Genomic DNA, 26,749 nt, shown 5'->3' with positions numbered 1-26,749 from the left:
GCACTCAGGCACCCCCGGTCTTTCTGTGACCCCGAGGGTCCTGAGACCACACTGTCCCACGAGGTTTCCACCCCTCGCTTAGCCACTGGAGTGACGTCCCTGAGTGGAGCCGATTTCTAACAGTTCCGATTTTGTGCTCCGTGGCTCTATCACTTGCCAGAAGCGGCCGATGGAGGCCCCCTCCCCCGCCGTCTATCCTCCCGAATATCGCCTCGGATTCACTTCTCCGCACGTCCTACCTTCCAGAAAGTGGTCGCTTTTCTGTTCAGAGAGTTGTTGCTATTCTTTCTTCAATCTCCTGTTGAGTTCGTAGGTGTTCAGAATGGTTTGATCCCTATCCAGCTGAATTCCTGAGACCAGAGGAAATCCAGGTCTCCTACTCCACCATCTTGCTCCGGCCCCCCTTTGCTGTTAGTATTATTCTTAATTTCCTTTCTTCCCCTTGAATGAAGGATCTTATAATGTTAAAATGTGCAATTCTTTTTAAACCGAAAAGGAATCTTTTAGGAATATAACCAAACATAAACTGGGCATAAATGTATCTGGTAGGGAGCTCTAAAGTACTGTTAAAATGCAAAAAGTTGCAGTTGGTACTAGAACATGCACTAATTTCACCTTAGTGCTGTATCATGCAAGTAATCTAGTGAATAAGCAGTTTGTAGTTTTATCATTAAATCTGTATAATGTTTCAAATGGATTTTGATATGCAGATCTTCACTCATTCAAATAAAAATTTTAAAGTGTTTTAAATAATTAGGAGATTTTTTATTATTGCTTCTTTTCTTATTCATCCTAACTTACTTTTTTCTAATGTACTGTGTACAATAATTAAATAAGTAAGTGAATAAAACAAATAAGCAAATAAAATATCAAGGATCACATTGGTTATTAATATATTCAGTTATTCTTAGAACTAGCATTTGACATGCTTTTAAACAATTTTGTTTTATATTCATCTAGTTAAGCTCCCCATCTGTAGTGTATCTTGATTGTAAAATCGGTGTTTTTAAACCACTTAAATGCAATTTGCAAAGGTAACCAATTGATAATATGGCCAAGGCCTTTTCAGATCACTGGGTTGAAGTCTAAATTCCCTATCATGGCCTGGAATACAGCTGTCCAGATCTCTGGAGAAAACGCCTTTTTAAAAAAATAATTTTATAAAACGCAATCGGAAAACAACTTACACATTGGGAGAATCTGGAATCAAGTGTCTGTGCAAACAGAGAAATTACTTTGGTTGCCACAACAGAGGAGAAACAGGGATGAGAACACAACCGTGAGCTCTGTGGAGCCAGCTGGTTTCCTGTCCCATGGACAGGTATTCATAAGTGTAGGAGAGGAAGAATAATTTTCCATCTACCCTTTTGAGTTCTTGGCTGAGGCCCCTGTAATAAAGGACAGATTAACAACAACAAAACCCAATAGGCAGAAGTTTATTAATATGTATTCCTCATTTACGTGTAAGAGATAACTAGGGAAAAGTGAGTAACCCAAACAGATGGCCTAGAATTCAGACTTAAATGCAGTCTTAATAGGAAGAGGGGAGTGGAATGTAGGCCTCTTAGGGGGGAGCAAATTACTTTTAGGAAAGATGAATGGGCCCTTAGAAGGATAGATTGGAGTTGTAGTGGTTTGTGGCAACGTGTGTCTGGGTGTGGTATCAACTTCTGTCCTCCTTAGGTTTTAGAGGAATCAGTCCTTCCTGGCTGCTTGATGATACTCCCAGGGAGAGGATTTATGACAAGGGAGTTTCTTTTGGAGTATGTCTTTAGGCAAATAAGAGGAGTTCCGAGAAAGCTTCCCCCTTCATTTGCTGGTTTTTGACTGCCTAAGCTCAACGTATCAAGATGCCAAGGTGACATATTTAGCAATCTTTCATTGAAAACAGTGATTTCTTGGTTTGGATTCAGCGGAATTAATACAATAAATAATCTTTTAAACCACTTTCTTTTATACCCATGGAGATAAGTGTCAGCCTCCCTATGTGAGGGAAGCATTTCTTTTCTTTCTTTTAGTCTTTGTAAAATTATTTTGTTTCTAAATAGGGAACCACATTTCCATGAATTCTTTTTCACTTCTGTTCAATATATTAACCAATTGGGAATTTTTTTTCAGTTCCAAATCACTGAGTAAAAATGAAGAAAAAAACCCAACTTTTAGAAGCTCATGAAAACAGCTAAGACGCTGAAAGTGGGTTCTAGAAGATAGCCTCTTAGGTCATTCAAATTACTATTATTTCATTTGTTAAGGACAGACAATTGGGTATTTAGTTATATTTCCAAATTCTGTAGGTATCCATTTTTTAGCATTTTATTGATTTAATATTTTTTAAAAAATCAGTAAAAGCAAAAATACCAATTTTCTTCATAAATTCTAAAATTATGTAGTTTTTTTCATAGAAAATATATTCACTGGCATATGGTGAGGTAAAGAAGGAAAAGCTCTAAGATTCAATATATACTTATATTTTACATAAGTTATTATACATTGAATTGTTTAATCTTTACATATGTTTCAAAGGTAGTTTGGTTTACTGTCAATTTTTAGATGACATGTTTGGAGTGACATAAGTAGTATATGGTAACAATACTGTCAAAATTTAAAACTTCATGAATGGCATCCTCTGACCTTGTTGAACACAAACGTTAATCAGATCTTTTTGAAAACCTGCTGCCTGCATGATGGTATCATTGGACAAATGGTGGCTACAGAATATTTGTTTATACAATAAATGTTTTGTGCACCTATTTTTCTATTTTAGGAAGTTGTAGCAATAAACAGCTCAAAGTCCCTGTCCTCATATGGCTTCTATTCTAGTGGAAGTAACAGAAAATAAACAGATGGATATTTAATTTACTGCTAAGTGGAAATAAGTTCTATGAAGACAAATGAATCAGGGAGAGGGAAATAAGATGGAGGGGCACTATGTTATTTTATATGACACAGTTACAGAATGCCTAGCTGGAAAAAAAAAACAAAAACAAAATTTGAGTAGAAAACAAACTTCCCAATGCTCTGTGGAACCTTGCCTCTCCTATTTCTCTGACTTTATTTTACATCTCTGCTCCTGCCAGACCCAGAACATGACAGTCAAGTTCTTTCCTCTCTGTCTGAAAAGCTATTACCCTGGTGGACGCATAACTACCCCCTTCAAGTCCTTGTGGACATTACTCAAAACTTGGGTTTCCAATGAGGCTTTAACAGGCTACCCTGTCTAAATGGCAGCACACATTTTTATTATCCTCCATCCTTGCATTATTTAGCTTCTCACTACTGTCTCACTTACTATCTATTTTAGTTATTTTTGCTTGCTCTTTGTTGTGCCCAGCTTGAGAATATAAATCCCATGAAGGCAGGAATTTTTGTCTTCCCTGCTTCACTGATAGCGTCTAGAAAGATGCCTTGTGTGTAGAAAGTGTTAAACTAACTTTTGTTTGATATATAAATAAATATGGTAATTATGCTATGGGAATATGTTCCTTGAAACTAAGCAGTAGAGGCAAGAATTAAGGCAGAAGTTGGAAACCTTTAAAATAATCTTGTCATGACATGATAAATACTGACAAGAACTGATATAAACAGACATATGTGAAAAAATATGATATAAAGGTGGAACTACATGCTCCCCCAAAAGAGACATAGGATCTAAGCATCATTAAAATTTTTAGGATTTTTTTAGCTATCATGACTTAAAATATTGTGCCACTATCAATAGAATAAGGACACAATGATGGCATTAAAATTAGAGAGATGTTTTTGAGCACTGTTGTCTCAAAAAGTCCCCCCACCAGTGCCAAGATATCATCTAGTCTAATAAAGGACATGCAATAGCTACAGCTTTTCCAATTCACTGATGGAAAAAAAATAAAAAGATATATCTTGGATTGTATAGTATTATTTGAATTAAATATAATTCCACTCACTCTCACTGCACTCCCTAAATATGTTTCTAGTTGTATGAATTACATGCTTTCTACATATATTTATCCATTCATAGAGTTAACAAATACTTATTGAATTATTTAATGAAGCTCATGGATGTAACAAAAATATACTAAATGATAGCATCATGATTCCCAAAGTGCCCCCTTTCCTGAGTTAAAGTAAAAATCAATTTGGTTTTAGCTGAATCAACAATAAAACCACCAGCAAAATGCCTAGCATGGAGTAGGTATTCAATAAAAGTGCCTATTAATCTTTTTGTTTCATTTATAGCATACCTAACTGTGTTTGATGCTAAGGTGACTATAAAAAATTTTAAGCAAGGGAGTTAATAATCTTATTGTGAGTGTAAAAGAGAAAAAATAATTTTCCCTCTATCCTATGAGTTCTTGGATAAGGATCCTGTAATAAAAAACAGATTAAGGGGCACCTGGGTGGCTCAGTCATTAAGCGTCTGCCTTCGGCTCAGGTCATGATCCCAGGGTCCTGGGATCGAGGCCCGCATCCGGCTCCCTGCTCAGCGGAAAGCCTGCTCCTCCCTCTCCCACTCCCCTTGCTTGTGTTCCCTCTCTTGCTGTGTCTCTCTGTCAAAAAATAAATAAAATCTTAAAAGAAAAAAAACAGATTAATAGGAGAAAAAAACCCCAGAATTTTATTAACATGTATACCTCAGTCATATGTGGGAAATACTCAGGGAAAAATGAGTAACCCAAAGAGGTGTCTTAAAATTCTGACTTAAATACCATCTTAGTAAGGAATGTGGAGTGGAATGTAGACCTCTCAGAGGTGAGGAAATTATTTTTAGAAAAGATGAATGAGCCCTCAGAAGACTAAATGGGAGGTGTGATATTTTGTAACTAAGTATGTCTGGGTGTGGTGTTGAGTTCTGTTCTCTCCTTTGACAAGAGTCAGTCCTCCCTGGGTGATGAAATTCCTGCGTGAACTTGACAAAGCAGAAGGCCCTAATGACAAAGGAGGATCTCTCTTTAGACAGATAAGGGTTATTCAGAGAAATCTTCCTATGTTTGCTATTTTCAAGTGCCTACAGCTAAAAATAATCAGTATGTCAAAGTGGCTCACTTTGGCATGGCGTGTTCTGCTACTTCATAAACTAAGACAAGAAACAACCATAAAACAACAGAAAAGAGAGTGCAGTATATATGTGTATCCTCCACAAGGCTCCTCAGGTAAAAACAGCTAGCCAAAATTCTTGCTTAGTTTTTTAACCCTAGTACTGAGAAAAGGCTGATTTGTAGTATGTAAAGCAAAAGGAGATAGTGTTACCAGTTCTCTTTTTTCATTTTTCCACCTATGGTGGCAAGGCAGGTTAATACTCATGATGTATGTGTGCCCATCCAAGGTTAGTATCAGTAGTGATGGATGAAGCCCTCTTCTCCTGGCCTATAATCTCCTATATGGCCCCTCCTAATATTCAACAGGAAGAGAGGTGTACAATCAGGGGCAGGCCTCAGTGGACCAACTCTCCAGCATCTTCTATACTGGCACCACTTAATGATGACTTTTCAGGCTTGTTTTTATGTCCCTCCTTCATGTCATCAGATATTGAACTTGTTACATCAAAAGTGGGCCTTACCTTTTATTTTACTTTTTAAAACCTAAACAATTCAGAGAGGTTAAGCCCAATTATTGGCTCAACTGCTTTGTCTTTATTTAGGTAGTCAACATTTACTTATGCTGGAAATAAAAGAAAAAAAAACTTGGTTAGATTATATTGATCTTTAAAAAGTCATCTGTGTTTGATTCATTTAAAGCAGAACATTCTAAAACAAAACATATATTTTTTTTAAATTTTTTTTAAAGATTTTATTTATTTATTTGACAGACAGAGACAGTGAGAGCAGGAACACAAGCCGGGGGAGTGGGAGAGGGAGAAGCAGGCTTCCCGCTGAGCAGGGAGCCTGATGCGGGACTCGATCCCAGGACCCTGGGATCATGACCTGAGCTGAAGGCAGATGCTTAACGACTGAGCCACCCAGGTGCAAACATATTTTTAATGAATCTCTTCTTTACCTTGTCTCCAAAAGTGAGAAAACCCTAAGCAGAACACATTTCTTAAGGGTTCATTACAAATTAGAAAATTTTATATCAAAACAAATTTGACTATATATATATACTTTAATCTGATAAAATGTAACTAAAGTTGTCAAAGTGGAATAAAAAAGACTTTCAATAGAGTAGTTTGAAATTTGTTTGCAAGATTTTTCATAAACAGTGGTGCTTTCCAATCAGTCATCAAGGCCATGGAAGCCATAGTTTATCTTCCCTGTTCTCATTCAGTTTTTCTACTTGCTTTTAAAGTACAAGCCAATAACCCTTAGTCTTTCTCTGATTCTCTTCCTTACTATTCTTTAAACCTGTTTTCCTGTTGATCCTTATTTATTTAAATAGTGTGGGCTCTCTACTTGCCCGGTTAAACTCCCCAGCTGTATTTCTGGCAAATTTGTTTGTCCTTAAAGATTTCCCATTTGCTCTTGCTGTGTATGTGTAGCAGTGCTTGCCAATGGGCTCCTCATGCTTTCAATCTTAGTGTAAATGGTGCTCCTGACTGTCTATGTTGTTTTATCTCTTGGTGTTGATATACCTCTGAGTAGGCAAAAGGCTTCTCGGCCTCCTTCGTAGTTGCTGTAATGGATAGGTTTTATGATTATTATTATTTTAATATTATTAATATCACATGAGGGGATCTGAGAATTTAGTTACTTTGATATTAGGAACCTAAATCTAAGCCTATGCCTAAATTAATGCCCAAAACTGTGATTTATTTTCATCCAATTAAATACTGAAGTTGTAGTTCCTATATAAAAGCGTATGATTTTAGGATGCATAAAGGATGTAAAATAAGCTAAGAATGACTATTGGGTCACTGAAAAGTCTCTCTTTAAATGTCCACATTTTTATAGAATTTTTATTCATTTGGGAATGTGTTTCTCCTTTAATGCCTATTCAGGTTTCTTTTTTTTCTGTCAGGCTTGGCTAGAATCCTCTTCTATTTCCTATCTCAAGAGGCAGCCCATTTGACTCAGGTATCTTTCATCATTCTTGAAATTCACTTGCTAGGCTGCTTCTTTTCCAGGCTGTAAAAACTGACTACAACATTTTCCATATACCAACTGGAAAAAAATCCATTCCAAATGGACATTTTTTTCCTCAGGTAGCAAATTTTAACTACCACCATATTGGAATATGCCTTTGAGAATTAAGTGTCATAGATAGGGAGAAGTTTAAATTGCCATGGTAAGTGGACTTTATTGTTTTCAATCTCTCTCAACATCAGTAGCTGTTTAGAGACTCATTTTCTGGGAACAGAAAATAAAATGCCTTTCTGCTTTGTCAAGTTCACACCATATAATCTGAACACTTCAAACATTTTGTTTTTAAAATGAGATTTCAATCACATCTTTGGAAATTAATTCTAATAAAATACTCATATGGCCCTTGAGGAGGTGACCACTAGCTAAGAGATAGAAAATAAAGTTTTAAAATGAGTATTTTTACCATTTGAAATGAAAAAGGCACTTTAACATCCTACTTTCCTGCTCCCATATTACTCTTATATAAGTCAATGTAATATTCATTTGAGAGCTCAGGAAACTGGGACAGAGAAAGGCTAAGTGACTTGCCCTAGGACTTGCCCAGGAATGGCCAGGCTGGTGTTGCAACTTGGCACATAAATCTGAGACTGCATTTAGTTGATTGTTCTTCATTCCTTGTCTGAACAAACAGCAGACAATTGTAGTGTTAAATCTAACATGATCAACTCTTAAAGAAAAGTGACACCAACATGATTTACCACTTCACCTAGAAATAAGCTACTCCCATTGAGCAGGTTAAGAGGTTTTGGAGCCAAGATTCAAGTTTTACGGTTACAGGGCTGTTGCATATTGGTACTTGAGTATACTGAATACTAGCTCCAGAATCGGAAATCAAAAGCAATTTCTCAAATGATCTAGCTTACTTTCTCAGAGATGTGTGTTTTATATTCATATTTCCCATAACAGGGGACACGGGACAGGTCTGAGCAGAAATTAAATGCTCAATTTATATTTTGATTTTAGGGAATCAGATTAGGGAAATCAATAAATAATTTGCTATTTCCTTCTCATCTTTGTGCTTACATCTCTGCATTATATCCAGTGTTTATGTGAGTAGTATTATAAAATTGTTACATGTGATATTTAAAAAAATAGTCATATCAGATATATCACTTCCAATATCAAATTGGGTTTTCTTTATGGCTATATCGTCAGAGTAGCAATTTAGTGGCGAAATCTAAACTGGAGGTAAGAAGTGCTCAATACCTGAACTTGAACTAACTTTCTAATGTCCTCAAGCACTTGTGCAATGTTTGATAGTCCTTTTTCTATATTTGGTAAAACTCAGATTTTAAAGAGCTATGTCCTGCAACTCACCACCATGCTTATCAGTTCTTATTCCCATTTTTAAGTTGTCCAAACTCCCCCTCCCCTAATGGTCATGAGGATATAAACATGTAGTAGGGTCCCTTGGTCATCCTTTCAGACAATATTTTTCCCTTACAAGACATAAAATGGGGCATTCCTTTAATAGCTTTTATGTTTACCCTTAATTTAACCACCAACAATCAAAAACAATTACCTTATGCATTGTACTCTCGCTTAGCATCTTCTTTTCTTCCTCTGTTCTCATAAATATTAGCAGAGGTCAAATTTTCTTTAGCCTTCCCTGTCTATCCAGAAAGATGTCATGTCTAATTCTATTCACAGATGCCCTCCTTTTCCACTGCCAATTTTAGAAAATAAATGATAAAACCTTATTGAAAGAGGGCAAAGACTATTGGGGTCAGCAAGGAGAAGATGGTTCTCCTACATACACACATACGTTCTAGGTCCCGCACACTGAAATCCAAATGAGGCAAGTTTTGGTCATGGAGCTTCTGAAGAAGTAGTCTGTGGAGGAAGGAAGTGAACCTTGGTGACACATGTCCCCATGCCAACTACCTGCAGACTTGAACCACAGCACAGCTGCTTTCAGTTTTGCATATGCTGATGGGAGTCAGAATACTAGTGTAAGACCAAGAACTGTTTACATTGGATTATGTTAATTATAACCTGTGTATGTCATTCCCACTCTGTAGAGCCTAGCTGCTTGGCTCATCTTCTGTCACCATCACTAGTTTTTTGACCACCACCTCACTGAGAATGCACAGCTTATCTCTGGCTCCCAGCTTAGTCACCTCAACTACTGGCCCTATATTCAGTATCCCCATTTCTTTTCTGTTCTCTAGCTCATATCCTGCGCATAGACTTGCACCGACCCTTGATTCATACTCCAGTACCAAACTCCAGACTCTCATCGGAAATCCCATTTCTTTGCTTTTCTTTACCCCTCAAAGATTGCCTGTACTCACTTTCTTCCCTTCCTCATTTTCAGTTTTCTTTTTAGCCCACTGTAATTAGGCCTTCAAATACTGAAAGATCTCTTTTAACTCTTCCTAGAAGGTCTTCATCATTTTAGTTTCATGTCAGGAGTCACTTCCTTTGTGAGGCGTTCTCTTTTCACCCCCTTCTCTGACTACCACTTTCAAACGAGTCTCCCCCATTATACCCCATGCCTATTATCTTCATAGCACCTGTCACTATTTAATATTTTAATGCTTATATCATATATCTGTTGTATTATTGTATTTCTCGTGTGGTTATCCCTTCTGTGAGGCATGGGAATAATAGCAAATGGTCTCTGCTATTCTAGTTAATTTTTTTCACATTCTGTCCAACTACGTAGACTTCACCAGAATTCCCTGGGGCTGGATTATCAGTGATGAAGCATGTTTAGTTCATTCCAAATTAATTAATTCTCTTCTAACTTTTATATGTTATGTTATTAAATTTACTGAACAAAATAACCTTTTCTGAAAACCAGATTTTCCATACCTTTGGAGAAAAAAATTGAAAAATTCACAAGATCTAATTCTATTTGCCCATGCATCTTTTCGTTTAACCTCATAAAATCCTGCTGGATATTTTATTCACATTATCAGGATTTTGAAAGTATGTTTCTTTGTAAAGAAAGCACAGAGTATGAATCATGGAACACTACATAAAAAACTAATGATGTATGGTGATTAACATAACATAATAAAAAAAGATCACTCTATCATGTAATTCACAGATATTCATCAGCTTTTAAGGATATGCTGCTTCTTAAAAGTTGGAGGACAGAGATAAAGAGTAGCTACATTACACCAATAAAAAAAATGAGGACAAAAACAAACAAACAAGAAAGAAAGTGCAGAGTCCAAATTTCAATAAGCCATTTCCTGAATTACACACAATTACAGTTAAATGCATTTACCTTAATGTGAATGCTGATAGCTGTCTTGATCCAAGAAGGCTGAAGAGTTCGCCAGTATTAACTAAAAAAATCTAGGTGCTATAAGTTGTTTGATCCTAATAAATGCTTTGTAGACATGAAATCTAGCACGAAATTGAATGGCAAAACTAAGATGAAGAAGGTCTCAATTATTTTATTAAGTAGCCAGGAGTGAGTCTACACAACCTTGAAAACCAAAAGAATTGCAAAGAAAGTATTGTGAAGTAGGATGTTGAATTTATATTGGAGAGGAAGGTAGAGAGACTAAGCCAGAATGACATCTCAGTGTGGTGATGTTTTCTCTCAGGAAATCATGATCATCTCTCCCTCTCTCTTAGGAAATCTACTTTGCTAATCTGAGAAAATAAGTATCTCTGCAAGTGTACATTTGTTTGATAGATCTCTTTAGAGTGACAATATCATTTAGTGAACCAATTTTGTATTTTACTTACAGAATTTTCAGAATGCCTAGGGAACCAAGATATTCAGAATATTTTTATTACTTGAAAGTGGATCCACCTTTAACATTTTAAACAAAGGTTGTAATAGTTACAAATCTATGATAGTTTGCTTAATCTCTTAGAGTACATTGTTACTCTTCTTTGCTAGTATTACTACTGCGCTGTAACAGCTACTGAAAGGTATTGTGATTTTAAAAAACACCACAGCCAAAAAACAATAAATCCAGTCAAGAAATGGTCAGAAGACATGAACAGACATTTCTCTAAAGAAGACATATAAATGGCCCACAGACACATGAATAAGCTCAACATCACTTGGCATCAGAGAAATACAAATCAAAACCACGATGAGATACCACGTCACACCTGTCAAAATGGCTAAAATGAACAACTCAGGAAACAACAGATGTTGCAAGGATGTGGAGAAGGGGGAACCTTCTTACACTGTCAGTGGGAATGCAAGCTGGTGCAGCCCCTCTGGAAAACAGTATAGTGGTTCCTCAAAAACTTAAAGCTACCCTATGACCCAGCAATTGCACTACTAGGTATTTACCTAAAGGATACAAATGTAGTGATCTGAAGGGGTACATGCACCCCAATGGTTATAGCAGCAATGTCCACAATAGCCAAACTATGGGACGAACCCAGATGTCCATCGACAGATGAATGGCTGAAGATGTGATATAATAGAATATTACTCAACCATCAAAAAAAATGAAATCTTGCCATTTACAACAACATGGAGGGAACTAGAGGGTATTATACTAAGTGAAATAGGTCAGTCAGAAAAAGACAAATATCATATGATTTCACTCATGTGGAATTTAAAAACCAAACTGATGAACATAGGGGAGGGGAAGGAAAAATAAAATAAGATGGAAACTTAGATGGAGACAAACCTTAAGAGACTCTTGGTCATAGGAAACTGAGGGTTGCTGGAGGGGAGGTGGGTGGGGGGATGGGGTAACTGGGTGATGGTCATTAAGGGGGGCACTTGATGGAATGAGCTGTGGGTGTTCTATGCAGTTGATGAATCACTTAATTCTACCTCTGAAACTAATATTACACCAATATGTTAATTAAATGGAATTTAAATAATTTTTTAAAAAAACTAAAAAAAGCCCACTTAGGTCTGTGAGGTTTAAGAAAAAATGAAGTTTTTTTTTTATTAAAGATTTTATTTATTTATTTGACAGAGACAGTGAGAACAGGAACACAAGCAGGGGGAGTGGGAGAGGGGGAAGCAGGCCTCCCACTGAGCAGGGAGCCCGATGTGGGGCTCAATCCCAGGGCCCTGGGATCATGACCTCAGCCGAAGGCAGCCGCTTAACGACTGAGCCACCCAGGCGCCCAGAAAAAATGAAGTTTTTAAAAGAAAACACTACCCTTGTCTTTTTGCACTTTGGATACTCTATTTTGTGGTGAAGAAGGTATATAAAGTAAATTCATCTTTAAGAAAACACCATTGTGGTTGCCTGGGTGGCTCAGTTGGTTAAGTGTCTGCCTTTGGCTCAGGTCATGATCCCAGGGTCCTGGGATTGATCCCCGCATTGGGCTCCCTGCTCAGTGGGGAGCCTGCTTCTCCCTCTGCCTCTGCCTCTCTGTCTCTCATGAATAAATAAATAAAATCTTAAAAAGAAAAGGAAACACCACTGAATTTCTTGAGGTGATAAAAATAGTTTAATTAAGTAACAATTTTTAGGTGTTCTAGATAGCCTTTTCTCTGACGCTTTTGTTATCCCATTTTCTTTACAAAGTTGTGAGTGGCATTTGATATATGTACAGAATTTCTATTGCTTTACAAACAAATCTTATTGCTAGAAAGACCATTTTCTTTGTAATTTGTGTTCGTTTTATTTTAGAGACTTAACTAAGTTCTCATTTCTTTTCTAAGACACATTAATCTCACCTTCATGTCTAAGTAGAATTAGTAGAAATAGAACATTCTGAAAAAGAACTTTGCTTTAATGTGAGATGAAAGACAATGCACGATCTAAATAGTCACAGCTTTTGTGCCTTTTCACAGTGGAGCTACACAAGGCAAAGTCTCCTACTTGCTAGTCAGGCATAGCCAGGCTTCTGCTCTCTCCTGCTCTCCTCCTACAACCATGTGTTTCCTCTTCTTACACCCTTCCTTATTCTTCTTGTCACTGGTGGTTGTCCTTAGATTCCTTTTATCTTCTTCTCTTTTCTACTTTGTAATCATAACCTCTGTTAGAACTATAAAATATCCAAAATCCTCAGGCAAAGTGAATTCCCATGACATGCAGTCATCTGTTATAACATATTATACAGCAGTTAATATGTTGTGCATCTCACCTTGAAATAGGAATCTCATTCAGGACTAAAGTTTGAGGCTAGTATCAAGGAAACATGAAATATTAACCTTAATAAAAACGACATTTAACAAACAGGTAATTCCTTTTTTTCTTTTTTATTATTTTTTTAAATTTTATTATGTTATGTTAATCACCATACATTACATCATTAGTTTTTGGTGTAGTGTTCCATGATTCCTTGTTTGTGCATAACACCCAGTGCTCCACGAAGAACGTGTCCTCTTTAATACCCATCACCAGGCTAACCCATCCCCCCACCCCCTCCCCTCTAGAACCCTCAGTTTGTTTCTCAGAGTCCATCGTCTCTTATGGTTCATCTCCCCCTCCGATTCCCCCCCCTTCTTTATATCATGAAAGAATTTGCTGTTGTATTATTAGCACTTCTAATTCATTTAGAATTCTGATTTAACATATACAAGGATTTGTATTATATGGAACATAATACTCTTCATAAAAATTAAAATGGTTAATAGTGTATTAATTCAAGTTAAAGCTATAGCTCTAAAATTAAAACAAATTGGGAAAAAGCCAAAAAAATTTTTTGGATATTTGCATTTATCAATATGCAGTTCCACATTTTGTTTAGGGTAGGATTGGCTCAATGAACATTATAACTTACACTCTTTTTTTTATTTAAAAATTTTTATTTATTTATTGAAAGAGAGAGAGAATGGTGGAGAGAGAGCATGAGAGGAAGGAAGGTCAGAGGGAGAAGCAGAGTCCCTGCTGAGCAGGGAGCCCGATGTGGGACTCGATCCTGGGACTCCAGGATCATGACCTGAGCCAAAGACAGTCACTTAACCAACTGAGCCACCAAGGCACCCTATAACTTACACTCTTAAGTTACATATTTTATATAACATATAGGCATCCCTCAGAGATACGGCAGGTTCCATTATAGACCACCACAATAAGGCAAATATTTTGAGAAAGTGAGTCAAATAAATTTTTCCGTTTCCTAGTGCATATAGAAGTTACTTTATACTATACTGTAGTCTGTTAAGTGTGCACTAACATTATGTCTAAAAGAACAATGCACATACCTTTATTGCTAAATGTGCTTTATTGCTAAATACTTTATTGCTAAAATGTGCTAAACATCATCTGAGCTTACTATGAGTTGTAATCTTTTTGCTAGTGAAGGATCTTACCCCAAAGTTGATGGCTGCTAACCAATCATGATGGTGGTTACTGAAGGCTGGGGTCGTTACTGAAGGCTGTGGTGGCAATTTCTTAAAATAAGACAACAGTGAAGTTTTTTGCATCCACTGACTCTTCCTTTTACAAATGATTTCTCTGTAGTGCTATTTGATAGCATTTTACCCACAGTAAAACTTCTTTCAAAATTGAAGTCAGTCCTCACAAACCCTGCTGCTGTTTTATCAACTAAGTTTATATAATATTCTAAATCCTTTGTTGTCATTGCAGTAATCTTCACAGTCTCTTCACCAGGAGTAGATTCCATCTCAAGAAACCACTTTCTTTGCTCATCCATAAGAAGCAACCCCTCATCCGTTCAAGTTTGATCATTGAGATTTCAGCAATTCAGTCCCATCTTCAGGCTCCACTTCTCATTCTAGTTCCCTTGCTCTTTCCACCACATCTGCAGTTACTCCCTCCACTGAAGTCAGAAACCCCTCAAAGTCATCCATGAGGGTTGAAATCAACGTCTTCCAAGCTCCTGTTCATGTTGATATTTTGACTTCTCCCCATGCATCATGAATGTTCTTAATGGCATCTAAAATGGTGAATCCTTTCTGGGTTTTCAGTTTATTTTGTCAAGATCCATCAGAAGAATCACTATCTATGACACCTAGCCTTATGAAATGTATTTCTTAAATAATATGACTTGGAAGTCAAAATTACTTATTTATTCATGGGCTGCAGAATGAATGTTGTGTTAGCAGGCATGAAAATGACACTAATTTGATTGTACATCTCCATCAGAGCACTTGAATGACCCAAATGCATTGGCAACGAGCAGTAATATTTTGAAAATAATTTTTTTTTTGTGAGCAATAGTTCTCAACGGTGGACTTAAAATAGTCACTAAGTCATGTTGTAAACATATATGCTGTCTCCAAGCTTTGTTGTTCCATTTATAGAGCATGTACAGAATAGATTTAACCTAATTCTTTAGGGCTCTAGGATTTTTGGAATTGATAAATGAACATTGGCTTCAACTTAGAGTCACCAGCTGCATTAGCCCCTAACAAGAGAGTCAGCCTGTCCTTTGAAGCCTTGAAGCCAGGCTTTGACTTCCCTCTAGATATGAAAATCCTAGATGGTGTCTTTTTCCAACAGAAGGCTATTTCATCTACATTGAAAAATCTGTTGCTGAGTGTAGCCACCTTCAAGAGTTATCATAGGTCTTCCGGATAACTTGCTACAGCTTTTGCAAAAGCACTTGCTGTTTCACCTTGCACTTTTATGTTCTGGAAATGGCTTTTTATTTAAACCTCATGACCCAAACTTGCTAGCTGCCAACTTTTCTTCCACAGCTTCCTCACCTCTCTTGGCCTCCAGAGAATTGAAGAAAGTTAGGGCCTTCCTCTGGATTAGGCTTTGGCTAAAGGGGATGTTGTGGCTGCTCTAATTTTTTTTTTTTTTATTCAGACCACTAAGACTTTCTCCATATCAACAATTAGGCTGTTTTGCTTTCTTATCTTTCATCTGTTTACCGGAGTAGCACTTTTAATTTCCTTCAAGAACAATTTCTTTGCATTCATATCTTGGCTAAATGTTTGCCCAAGAAGATAAGCCTTCCTCACCAAAATTAGTCATTTCTAGCTTTTGATTTAAAGTGAAACATGCAACTCTTCCTTTCACTTGAATACTTAGTGGCCATTGTAGTGTTTTTCCTTTGTTAAGTTTTTTATTTAAGTTCCTGTTAACATAGAGTGTAACATTAGTTTCAGGTGTATAATAAATACAGTAATTTAACAATTCCATACAATACCTGATGCTCATCCCAGCGAGGCCCCAGGGTTTTTAATTGGCCTAATTTTAATATTGTTTTGTCTCAGGTAAAAGGCAGGCCTGAAAAGAAGGAGAGAGAGGGTTACTGAGTGGAACTGTCAAAATGCACATAATTATCAATAAAGCCATCATCTTATATGAGTGTGGTTCATGGTGCCCCAAAACAATTATTAGTAACATCAAAGATCACTGATCACAGATAACCATGACAAATACAATAATAATGGAAAAAGTTTGAAATATTGTGAGACTTACTAAAATGTGACACAGAGATACCAAAATGAACAAATGCTATTGGAAAAATGGCACCGATAGACTTGCTTGACTCAGAGTTGCCACAGATGTTCAATTTGTCGATAATGCAGCACCTGTAAAGCACAATACAATGAGATATGCCTGTTATTTTATATTACTTGACAGGTAATTCTAATACTTCATTGATGTTGCTTTTATTTTGGTACATTTACTCAGCATGATTTCTGTTGTTATATTGTTTAATTGACATGAACAATAAGAGAAATCTGAGGAAACCTAAAGAGAAAAAAAGAAACTAAAAAAACATTGCCTTGGAGAAAATTATATTTTATAAAAATTAAAATTTTTATTCTTCAGATAATGTTATTCTAAAAATTATATACCTAGTACATATCCTTTACTTTACTTAACCGTTCTTCTTGGTTGTAATCTGGCAGAAAATAGTGTATTTGCTTTTTCAAAGAATTAACTTAGAAACTAAATTAATATATATATATAACACCAAGGAATACCACCACCTCTTTTCCAAAACTGACTTCTGTGTATATCAATATGTTATGTAATATTATATAACAGAATAGTTCAGTATAATGTCTTCTTTTTTTAGACGTCAAATTTATTTTGAGAACTCATTGAAATACAACTAAAATAAATAACCAACAAAGTTCTAAGTAAAAGTATTAATTAAATAGCTATATCTATATAATTCTTAAGAAAATTATCTTTTCTTCCCATAGGTTCTTTCAAATGAACTTACATTTTATTAAAACATATACCCTGAACACTGATACCCTGTATATTTAGATAAAGGTACAGAAATGCCTTGTGATACATTTGGTCTCTGTCTACCCTAAAGAACAGGTGACATCTATTCCAAGAGTAGCTGGGATGTGCATAGAATTTTAGGTTATAGATACCTGGGAGTAGAGATGAGCATCTTCCAAGTCTCCATAAAAAAAAGCTACTGTTATATTGGGCAAATCGGACTGAAAATAATATACATCCTAAAAATATTATAGTTAGTTAAACAGCTCTAAAAAGCAGCACTGATGATGTGATGTGAGGGGCTTTGTGAGATTTTAATCAATTTTAATTTAATTTTAATTATACAGGAATAATTCTTTGAACACTCATTATGCATTATTCTTGGTGTATTGTTTCTTTTGATTTAAAAAAAAATCATCAGGTTTAGTTTTGAATGCTTCTTTCTTTTCTTTCTTTTTTTTTTTTTTTCAGATGACGCGAGAACAATATATACTAGCAACACAACAGAACAACCTGCCAAGGGCTGAGAATGCACAACTTTACCCAGTGGGGATTTATGGATGGCGAAAGAGGTGCTTATACTTCTTTGTCCTTCTGCTGTTGGTTACCATGATAGTTAACTTAGCCATGACAATATGGATATTGAAAGTGATGAATTTCACTGTGGTAAGTACCACCATGACTTTTTATCTACTGCTTTTGGTTCAAAGATGATACAGCACTGTTATTTCTATTTTTTTAATTGAAACTCATTTATCTTAAGCTTTACAAGGTTGTGTCTTGAAATTCCAAAGACTGTCATATATTATTTTAAGACTGCATTCAATATGTATCCATGACACACATATGATATTACTACCTGTCCTTTAAGTGTGGGAAATTGAGATCATGATATAGTACCAGATACTGATTCATTAACAAGTGAGAAAAATTTAACCTATACGTATGAACTATTGCTTGCTAAACCTGGTAATCTAGAAAACAAGTCTATATTTTAGAGATGATATTTTATGTAAAAATTAATATTAGATATCATGGGTACCTTTAAAATACTTTACATAGAGTATCTACCTCCCTCTGTATGCTTTCTGTGTAACATACTGCATGATCAAATCTAAACCCTGGACTTTCTCATGGGCCACATGGACCAATGTCTATAATCGTCACCATATGGAGCACTGACATGGTAAATATAAGATACATCAGAAATTAAATCACTCTTTCATGAAAAGTGATAATTTAATAGCAAAATAATTATATGGCTCATTGATGAATTTTGCTTTAATTTATTGAATGTGTACAATAAAGCTATGAGTCTGACTTATCTGGAAAATATTAGCTGCATCAGCAAAGTTTCGTTTAGCTCACTTCATATTTCCTGGCTAAATTCTTAAATTTCTCTCCTCTGCCTTTAAAACTTTCTGCCTTTGCTTAAACACCTCAGACATCTTCACATTCAGGCAGGTGTCTTGCACTTGCTGACCATAGTGCTATTATTCTTTAGAACTCTGCATCCTCAGGGGCAAGTGTGAAGCTGGCTGTTTAACTTCACTGATCTTTGTATATTGGGCTGTTTTTTTTTTTTTTTTTTTTAACTTTGCTGTGTATTGATTTAGCAAGGGTAGTTTCTTTCTGAATTCACTAGCATGTAATTCTAACTTGACAAGTAATCTCAAAAGGAAAATGAGCCCAGCATCTGTCCATTATGTAGGGCACTTGGGTTGTGTGCAGAAGGACCCTGGGAGAGCCGGTGGCCTACCTTCCTGAGAGGAAAAACTATAACTGTGCAAATCATGATAGAAGAGGATATGCTCATGGAGGAAAAATGAGCTGAGCAAGGACTCCGTTTCTCTGATACAGTGCAAATTTTGAAGGGTATTCATCACAAAAGAAATGAAAGACAAAGAAAAGTTGAGCAGAACTCATTATGTTCCAGGATTAGAGAAAATAACTACATCCTTAGCCTTGGATATGTGTTCAGGGTCACTGATCAAGGTTTGTGAGTCTGTGTGTGGGTGGCTAGAGGTGGAGTTGGGCGCTAGTAGGCAAATTATTGCTTTAAGAGACACCCTAGTAATACATCTGAACCATTCTTTTGTCCTAAGAGTCGGCTCAGTGCCCCTGCCCCCCTCCACTGAGAATGTTTTGGCACAAATTACATTAATTCCACTCCTAGTCTTTTAGTTCTGAGCTCTGTTCCTACCTTCCCTTACTAATGTCTGGGCTTCATTAATGATTCATTTACCACATATTAGGGGCTGAAGATTCTTTTATATGTTTTTGACTATCAGCCAAATTAGCAGTTGCTGACAGCAACTTTTTCAACCTCATTTTTCTTAACAAAACAAAACAAACAAAAATCACTGTGAAAGAGATAAAGAGTATAATTTTCTCCAAGATTTGAAATTTCAAGCATTTGATTATCTCTACCGAAGAGCTTCTTTCTAAAGCTCATGAAAGTTGTGATCAACTCTCTCACTTCAGGAGCCTTGATTCTCTCCAGTGACCAGGCCATGGAAATTTTCAGATTCAAGCCCTATAAATTTCTCAAGCATATTCAAATTAATTAAGAAGATAAACTTAAATGCATAATTACATACCTGCATGCATTGGGCTCCCAATACCTTGCCTCATGCTGAGGTCAAGGCTGGATAAACCAATTGAAGGGAAATAATTGAAACAATCACCTTTGTCCTCAGGATCCATGCAGGCCTCAGGGTTTCTGTCACCTATGGAGCTATCTAATTTGAACCTCAGCTGGCCAAAATGTAAATGTCAACATATTCCTGGGGATAATGAAAAGGAGTTTATTTCCATAAGAGTTTTGGTGTTTATTTCTTTAATTTTGAGGGTATCTTTCTTTTTTTTTAATCATGTTACTTTTTATTAATCAAAAAATAGAAGGTTATTCTTTAGCCATGTAAGCTATTTGTATGTAAGTGAAATAAATGGAAAGATGAAGTAATTATTGTGTCAAGATAATCTTTGTAAGGTTGTATAATCTCCATTTCAATGCAGTAATTCATAATTGCTCAGAGAAATTCTGAATTAAATAGTTGCTGAGTTTAGCAGTTCTGAATACCACACACCAGATTAAGTTGTATGAATTTGAAAAGTGTGAAATAATTGGTAATCCTCTTACATTAGAGCAGTAACGAAATCAATTTTATGTTTTCACTGGTGCATTATGATTGCATCTATCTCTACAGTGAATACCAGAAACCATTCGCCATACTATCATAAGAAGTAGTAAATGATGTATAAATTGTTTGGGGAGTATTATTGATTTATACAAAATGTATTTCTCTTTCATTATAACTGTTTCCATCCAGTCCATGGAAATATGAGGCTGTTAACATCTTTTATTTCAGCAAACTGGGAACGTTACTGTTATCAAAATATTTTGTTTTTAGCACAGCAAGGGTAGCTGCCAACCGGTTTTATGATGCTTCTTGAAGTCCATCATTATGACTAGTATTATACATGATCTGTGTGGTTGATATGACCTTATTCTGCTTTTTATTTTGTGGAAAATAAAATCACACAGCTATTGGATACCCAGGTGCAGAGAATCAAGAAAAAGGAAATTAGTTTATACTATAGGGTGAAAGGCTTAGGACAGATATACACCACAATTTCCAGTCTATGAGTGTTAGTAAGTGTAGGAATGAATTGAAGAAAGAGGTCGTGAAACTCTATTCTCTCAAGATCAGTATAACCCAATTACGTGTTTTTGTTGTTGGTGGTGGTGTTTTTGTTGTTGGTGGTGGTGGTTGTTGGTTGGCATAATAGCTCTGTGGTTCAATATAAATGGGCTAATCTAGCAGATCTGTTGAATCTAGGCATTCTGCTAAGGTGATATTCTTTTCTTGGGCCAAGTATTCATCCTAAGTAAGTTAGTTCTATATTTGAAAATTGAAAATTAATGTAATAATAAAGTATTCGTTTTAATCGCAAGAGTACCAAGTAAATATTGGTAGCATCAACTGCAACTTCATTTGATTAGCAATGTTAACTAGCCAACAAAAGAAGGATGGAAAAATAAATGCCATTTATTAAGCAAAGAGGGAGAGGAAAGTCATGAGTGTTGAAACTGAGAAGTCATGAGTATCTAGATATGGTAAAATATTGAAATAATCAGTTGAACAAATTGGAAAACAAAATTCTTAGAGACTTATATGATCAGTGGGACGAAGGTTGGCTGAAAGGAGATCCCACAAGAAGTGGATTGAATATGATAGTCTTTTAGGAATAAAAAGGAACTGGAAATATTTAGTTCAGCCATCCACATACTGTTAGAGGTCACTCTATGATAGTCTTTCCATTTGGTCACTCAGCATCTGCTGAAACCCTCCTTTGGATAAGCAAACCATCCCATTAAATCGCTGGAGAGTTGTATTGCTGTTTAACATCTTGCTATTTTGTTGCAGTCTCTCTGTATATAACTCCAATCATGGGATGCTAGTTGAATTCTTTCAAACTGACATGAATTTATTATTTTATCAAGGCTACAATTTGTTCTAACACACACATGCACACACACACACACATATATATACATACACAAATATACATGTGTATATATACATATACAAATATGCATACAATATACACAGACATACACTTATACACATTTCACATCAAGGATATATATTCTATATAGATAAATATTCCATATTTCTATTATTCTTATGCAGCCACTTTGCTTCTTTAGCTGCCATTCACCTTCATTTCAAATATTATCTGTATTATATTATTCTCATTATATGTTTCCAAGACTATCAACCTTTTTAAGATATATTTCTGCTTATTGCTGTTGGCTAGAGAGTCCTTGATATATCTTTTTCATATTTTTTTTCTTTTAGTGTACCTTTCTAAAGTTAAGAGGGAGTACATGTATCACTGTATTCAGTTTTCTGTTTTCTTATTTTTTTTAAGATTTTATTTATTCATTTGAGACACAGAGATACAGAGAGAGAGAGAGAGCATGAGCAGGGGGAGAGGGAGAAGCAGGCTCCCCGCCGAGCCAGGAGCCCGATGTGGGGCTCGATCCCAGGACCCTGGGATCATGACCTGAGCTGAAAGCAGTCGCTTAACCATCTGAGCCACCCAGGCGCCCCTGTTTTCAATGTTTTTAATGCTACAAATTTTAAAAGATAATTTTGGGGGAATATGAAATAATATATTTGCTAAGTCTTCAATCTTGTGCTCTAATACCTTGGTAAATGATGTATCACATATTCCCATCTCACTCGTATGATTATTCTTTTTCTTTATCTTCATCATTAACCCAGTGGCATATTATCCATAGCCATTATCGATTTACCTAAGATGACTAAAGTACATTTGCAGTATGCTGTTATTTGTCAGTGTGCCCATCACCAAACTTGTTACTCCACAGTTTTCTTCATTTCCCCCTTAAAGGGACCATTAGGTTGGAATAAACTTTTCCATCTCTATATAGCTAGCCAGTTCTTATATTTATCGAAGCTGTGTCCCCATAGCAAATGCATTTTATTTGTTTTTCAAATCTATGGACATATACAGGATAAATAGGAAGCTTAAATATGAAAAAAACATGTTTTGTTGATGTCTCATTACTTTTTTTCTTCTCAGCATGTTCATCACAAATTGTTTCTCTTTATATGACTTTGTTTATTATCTGGTTTTCTTCCCCACAGATAGAATATAAGCTCTACAGGGCTCAGAGGTTTTGACTCTTTTTCCATTGCTGTATCCCCAAGGCAGAGGACAGTGCCTGACAGATACTTAGCTTTTAATATGTATTCATGAAATAAATATCCATCTTTAATATATCTTCATTGAAAGCTAGTTAAACTCTTCATTTCCCTATGATTTGTCTTTCCAAAGGCCTGCCTTGAGCTGGGAAGAATTGATAAAAAGACTACCCCTTATCCTCTCTCTCTGGTTTTAAGGTATTTAAGGTTTCATAAGCACCTGATAGGTTTCCATGGACTGTGCAGTGGTATTTATTAACTTCTACATTGAAAAAGTAGTTTTGTGTTCCGCACACCAAGTTTCATAATTCCCAGCAGCCCCTGCATTTAAGCCCTAACACATTTAGGGAAGAAGGGCCAATCTTGATTACCCATATCAGTAGTACAGAGAATTGCCATTATTAACACTTCAGTTTATTATGAAATATTTTATCCTACAAAAGGATATACATATATATTTGAATCAGTAATAATAATAGCAATAACAATAATAAACAATAAAATGAGCACCTGTTTCATCATCACACAGCTGGAAAAATAAATTCCTATCTAGAAAGAATTATAATCCTAAATATTTTTCCTGCTTTTATTTAGTTTAATGTGTATATATGTGTGTATAAACCTCAAACAGTATAGTGTTTTAGCTCAACAATATGTTTGCGAGATTTATCTCTGTTAATGTGTGTAACTGCAATGTATTTACTGCTGTAAGTTTCACTGAAAGAACACATCTTATTTGTTTAATTTATAAATCCTCCTTTTGAGTTGTTTTCAGTGTTTTTGGTTGTTGTTTAATTTGCTCTCACAGTGATCCTGTGAACATTCTTGTATATATTGATAATTGTAGTTGGTCATGTACAGGAATTTCTTTAGGTTTTAGGTCTAGAGTGTATGTCTATGAATTTTGACTTTTAATATAATTTTTCCCCAAAGTGATTGAATCATTATATATTGCCTCCAGCAACATGTAAGGGTTTCTTTTGTTCACCTTACCTCTTAATAGAGAATTGCCAGCTAAACCAAATTGCTACTTTTTAAGCCACAAATCTGAAACCCACCTATCTGATGAAGATCTCTTTTATTTATTGGTTTGTTTAGGTGTCCCTTTCTGACAGATTTATTCCTCTATCTATTTTCATTCATATATCTTATCTCTGTAATAGTACATACTATGTTGGATTAGATATATAATTATGGTTCATCTAGGTATAGACTCTTCTCTTCCACCAATGTTCCCCCTGTCCTGATACAGGCAGGCTGGGTCCAAGAAACCAGGCGAGGGTCCCACAGGACCAGACAAGAGGTCCTTGGCTTCACGCAGAATAGCAATCAAATGTGAGCTGAAGAATGTGAAAACAGTTTATTAAATAGCATGAGTGACAGGTAGAAAATAGTCTGGGAGACTAAAGAAGAGAAGAATGAGTCTCTGCCATTGCTTGGGACTGGGAGTTTATATTAAGAATGGGTCTAGGGTACCAGTTCCTCTAGAAATGCACCGTAGGTTCCAATCAAATGCAAGTGTCAGGTGAGTAGGTGTTATTCCATAAATTACCAAAGGTAGGGGTATCGATGCCAGTATCAGCCAAGGTTTCTTTGAAGCTAATGTCCTGGAACAGGTTTTGGTTATGGCTCTTCTTAGGTGTTCTCAGGTGTTTGGGGCCTAGGACAAAACTCAGAGAATAATTAACTCTTTTTGCTTCACCCTTCATGTGGGAACATAGCTTCTTTGGCTTATTCAGAGGCAAAATATGGAACATGAGTAAATGGGGCTTAGCAGAAAAACAGCAGAGATGGAACCTTTCCAAAATGGAGTCCCTTCAGCTTACCTACTTCAGTCCCATTAATGTGGGAATTCCTCAAGGAGCAGAGCTGGTTTTATTGTTTTATTTATCTTGGTAGCATGGCCAGGAACATACTAGGTGGTGATACATCATTTTTGGTTGACTTTTTGTAATTTTAAAAAGTCTAGATTCATTTTGAGTATTTAATGTCTTAATGTTTCCATTTGTTCTCTCTGTAAAACTGCTTCAGATTCCAGTTGATTTCTGTTTTTATGTTGCAGTCTTTTCTTTAGCTGACATCTCACCCTCCCCCATTAGGAGAGTGGCATTCCTCAAGTCCTTTCACATCTTTCAGCTTCTAGTGACCAGCTTCCCCTGACAGGAAGACAAGCAGAGCACACTTTCTCCCAGAATCCCAAAGCTCTAAGTAAGATGGTTTTTCAATGAAAGTAGTGTCCTTTGAAGCTCCAGTTACTAGGTCTGACTGGCTCCCTCAGTAATGACAACAGTAAAATACTGGTCTTTTCTTTTTTGTGGAAAAAAAGAACACTTAGATTTTATGTAAAAATACTCTTTTTCTGTACTATCCTACTTCATCTTTTGAGACAAGATCTATTGGTAATTAAGAGGTTCCATAAGCTGGCAATTACTGGTAAATGACTACCAAATCCCAGAACTTTTGCTCCATCACTTGTTTACAATCCCTAATCAGACCTGAGACACAATCACTGTGTGTTTCCTGACTTCCAGCCTCTTTTGGGAGGGCACCTGCTGCTGAGAAGCCTCAGCCTGCTCACCATAGTCACACATAACTTCCCCAAATGCCTTTTCATTTAACAGTTGAAGTCAATGGAATATTAAGATTTTCTAGAGACATTTGTTGATTCAGTTTGGTGTCATGTCTACGGGTATTTTTGATTTGCTGTATTTGCTTTGATTAAAAACAAAAAGGTCATAAGCAAAACAAACAAAATAAATGTCCACTAATTTTAATCTAAACTCCAGTTACTGAAAGAAAGAGGAAAGGGATCAATAACAGCAGGAAGTAGAAGAAGGGAATATTATTTTTCAAGTGGCCCACGAGGGCAAAAGTAGGGATGTGAGTTTTGTTATTTGCATTTCTCACAGAATTGTTATAAAACATGGGTTCAAAATCAGATGCTTAAAAAATCAATTAAAACTGAACCTTATGTTCCTTCTAGTAAACATTCATTCTTCTCAAAACCCACATACAATTTATTTTATTTTATTATGTTATGTTAATCACCATACGGTACATCATTAGTTTTTGTTGTAGCGTTCCATGATTCATTGTTTGCGTATAACACCCAGTGCTCCATGCAGTACGTGCCCTCTTTAATACCCATCACCAGGCTAACCCCTCCCCCCCACCGTCTCTCCTCTAGAACCCTCAGTTTGCTTCTCAGAGTCCGTAGTCTCTCACATACAATTTTTTATATGCAGCAATGTAAGACCATAAAATGAATTCTTTTTTATTCATAAATGTTATATTATTAGGGAATAAAAACAAAACTTGAGTCTCTATTATCTGCTAGTGAGGTATTTTCCCATAAAAAATTGGTGTTAATGGCAAAATCTCCTTAGACTGCTGGTACTGCAAAGACACTGCCCATCATCCATCAAGCAGTGGTTAAAAGAATGAACTTTGGGTCCAGACTCTGCTTTTGGCACTTATTAGCTATATCACCTTTGGCAAGTTATTTAAACTGTGACTTAGTTTCTTACTCTGTCAAATGGATACAACATTACTTTTTTCATCAGATTATTGTAGACATGAAAACTATTAAAATAATGACAGTTCTTCAGAAATGCCTGGCATATCCTAACAGCTCTCCCAGGGTTTGCTATCATTACCCTTACTCATTTTCTGTTGCTCCAACTTCACAGTTATTCCAGACATCATATGAATTAACTTGATTCTATTAAAGTTAAGTCTAAAACGGTCAGGGGTGCCTGGGTGGCTCAATAGGTTAAGTATCCGCCTCTTGACCGGCTCAGGTCGTGATCTCAGTGTCATGAGATGGAGCCCCATGTCAGGCTCTGCACTTAGTGCTAAGTTTGCTTGTCCCTCTCACTCTTCTCCCCCCTCCCCCGAC

The 26,749-nt window shown here is 36.1% G+C and overlaps 1 protein-coding gene across 1 annotated transcript in view; it reads left to right on the top strand.

The window, feature by feature from the left end:
* SGCZ (sarcoglycan zeta) overlaps positions 1-26,749 on the top strand; it is a 1,100,701-nt gene that overhangs the window by 612,452 nt on the left and 461,500 nt on the right. Inside the window, exon 2 of the mRNA XM_027600618.2 lies at positions 17,585-17,779. Coding sequence (XP_027456419.1) covers positions 17,585-17,779 — 195 coding nt within the window. The remainder of the gene's footprint in view (positions 1-17,584; positions 17,780-26,749) is intronic.

This window comes from Zalophus californianus, chromosome 2 (genome assembly GCF_009762305.2).
Source record: "Zalophus californianus isolate mZalCal1 chromosome 2, mZalCal1.pri.v2, whole genome shotgun sequence".
Taxonomy (NCBI): Eukaryota; Metazoa; Chordata; class Mammalia; order Carnivora; family Otariidae; genus Zalophus; species Zalophus californianus.
This window is presented reverse-complemented; position numbering and strand designations above follow the sequence as displayed.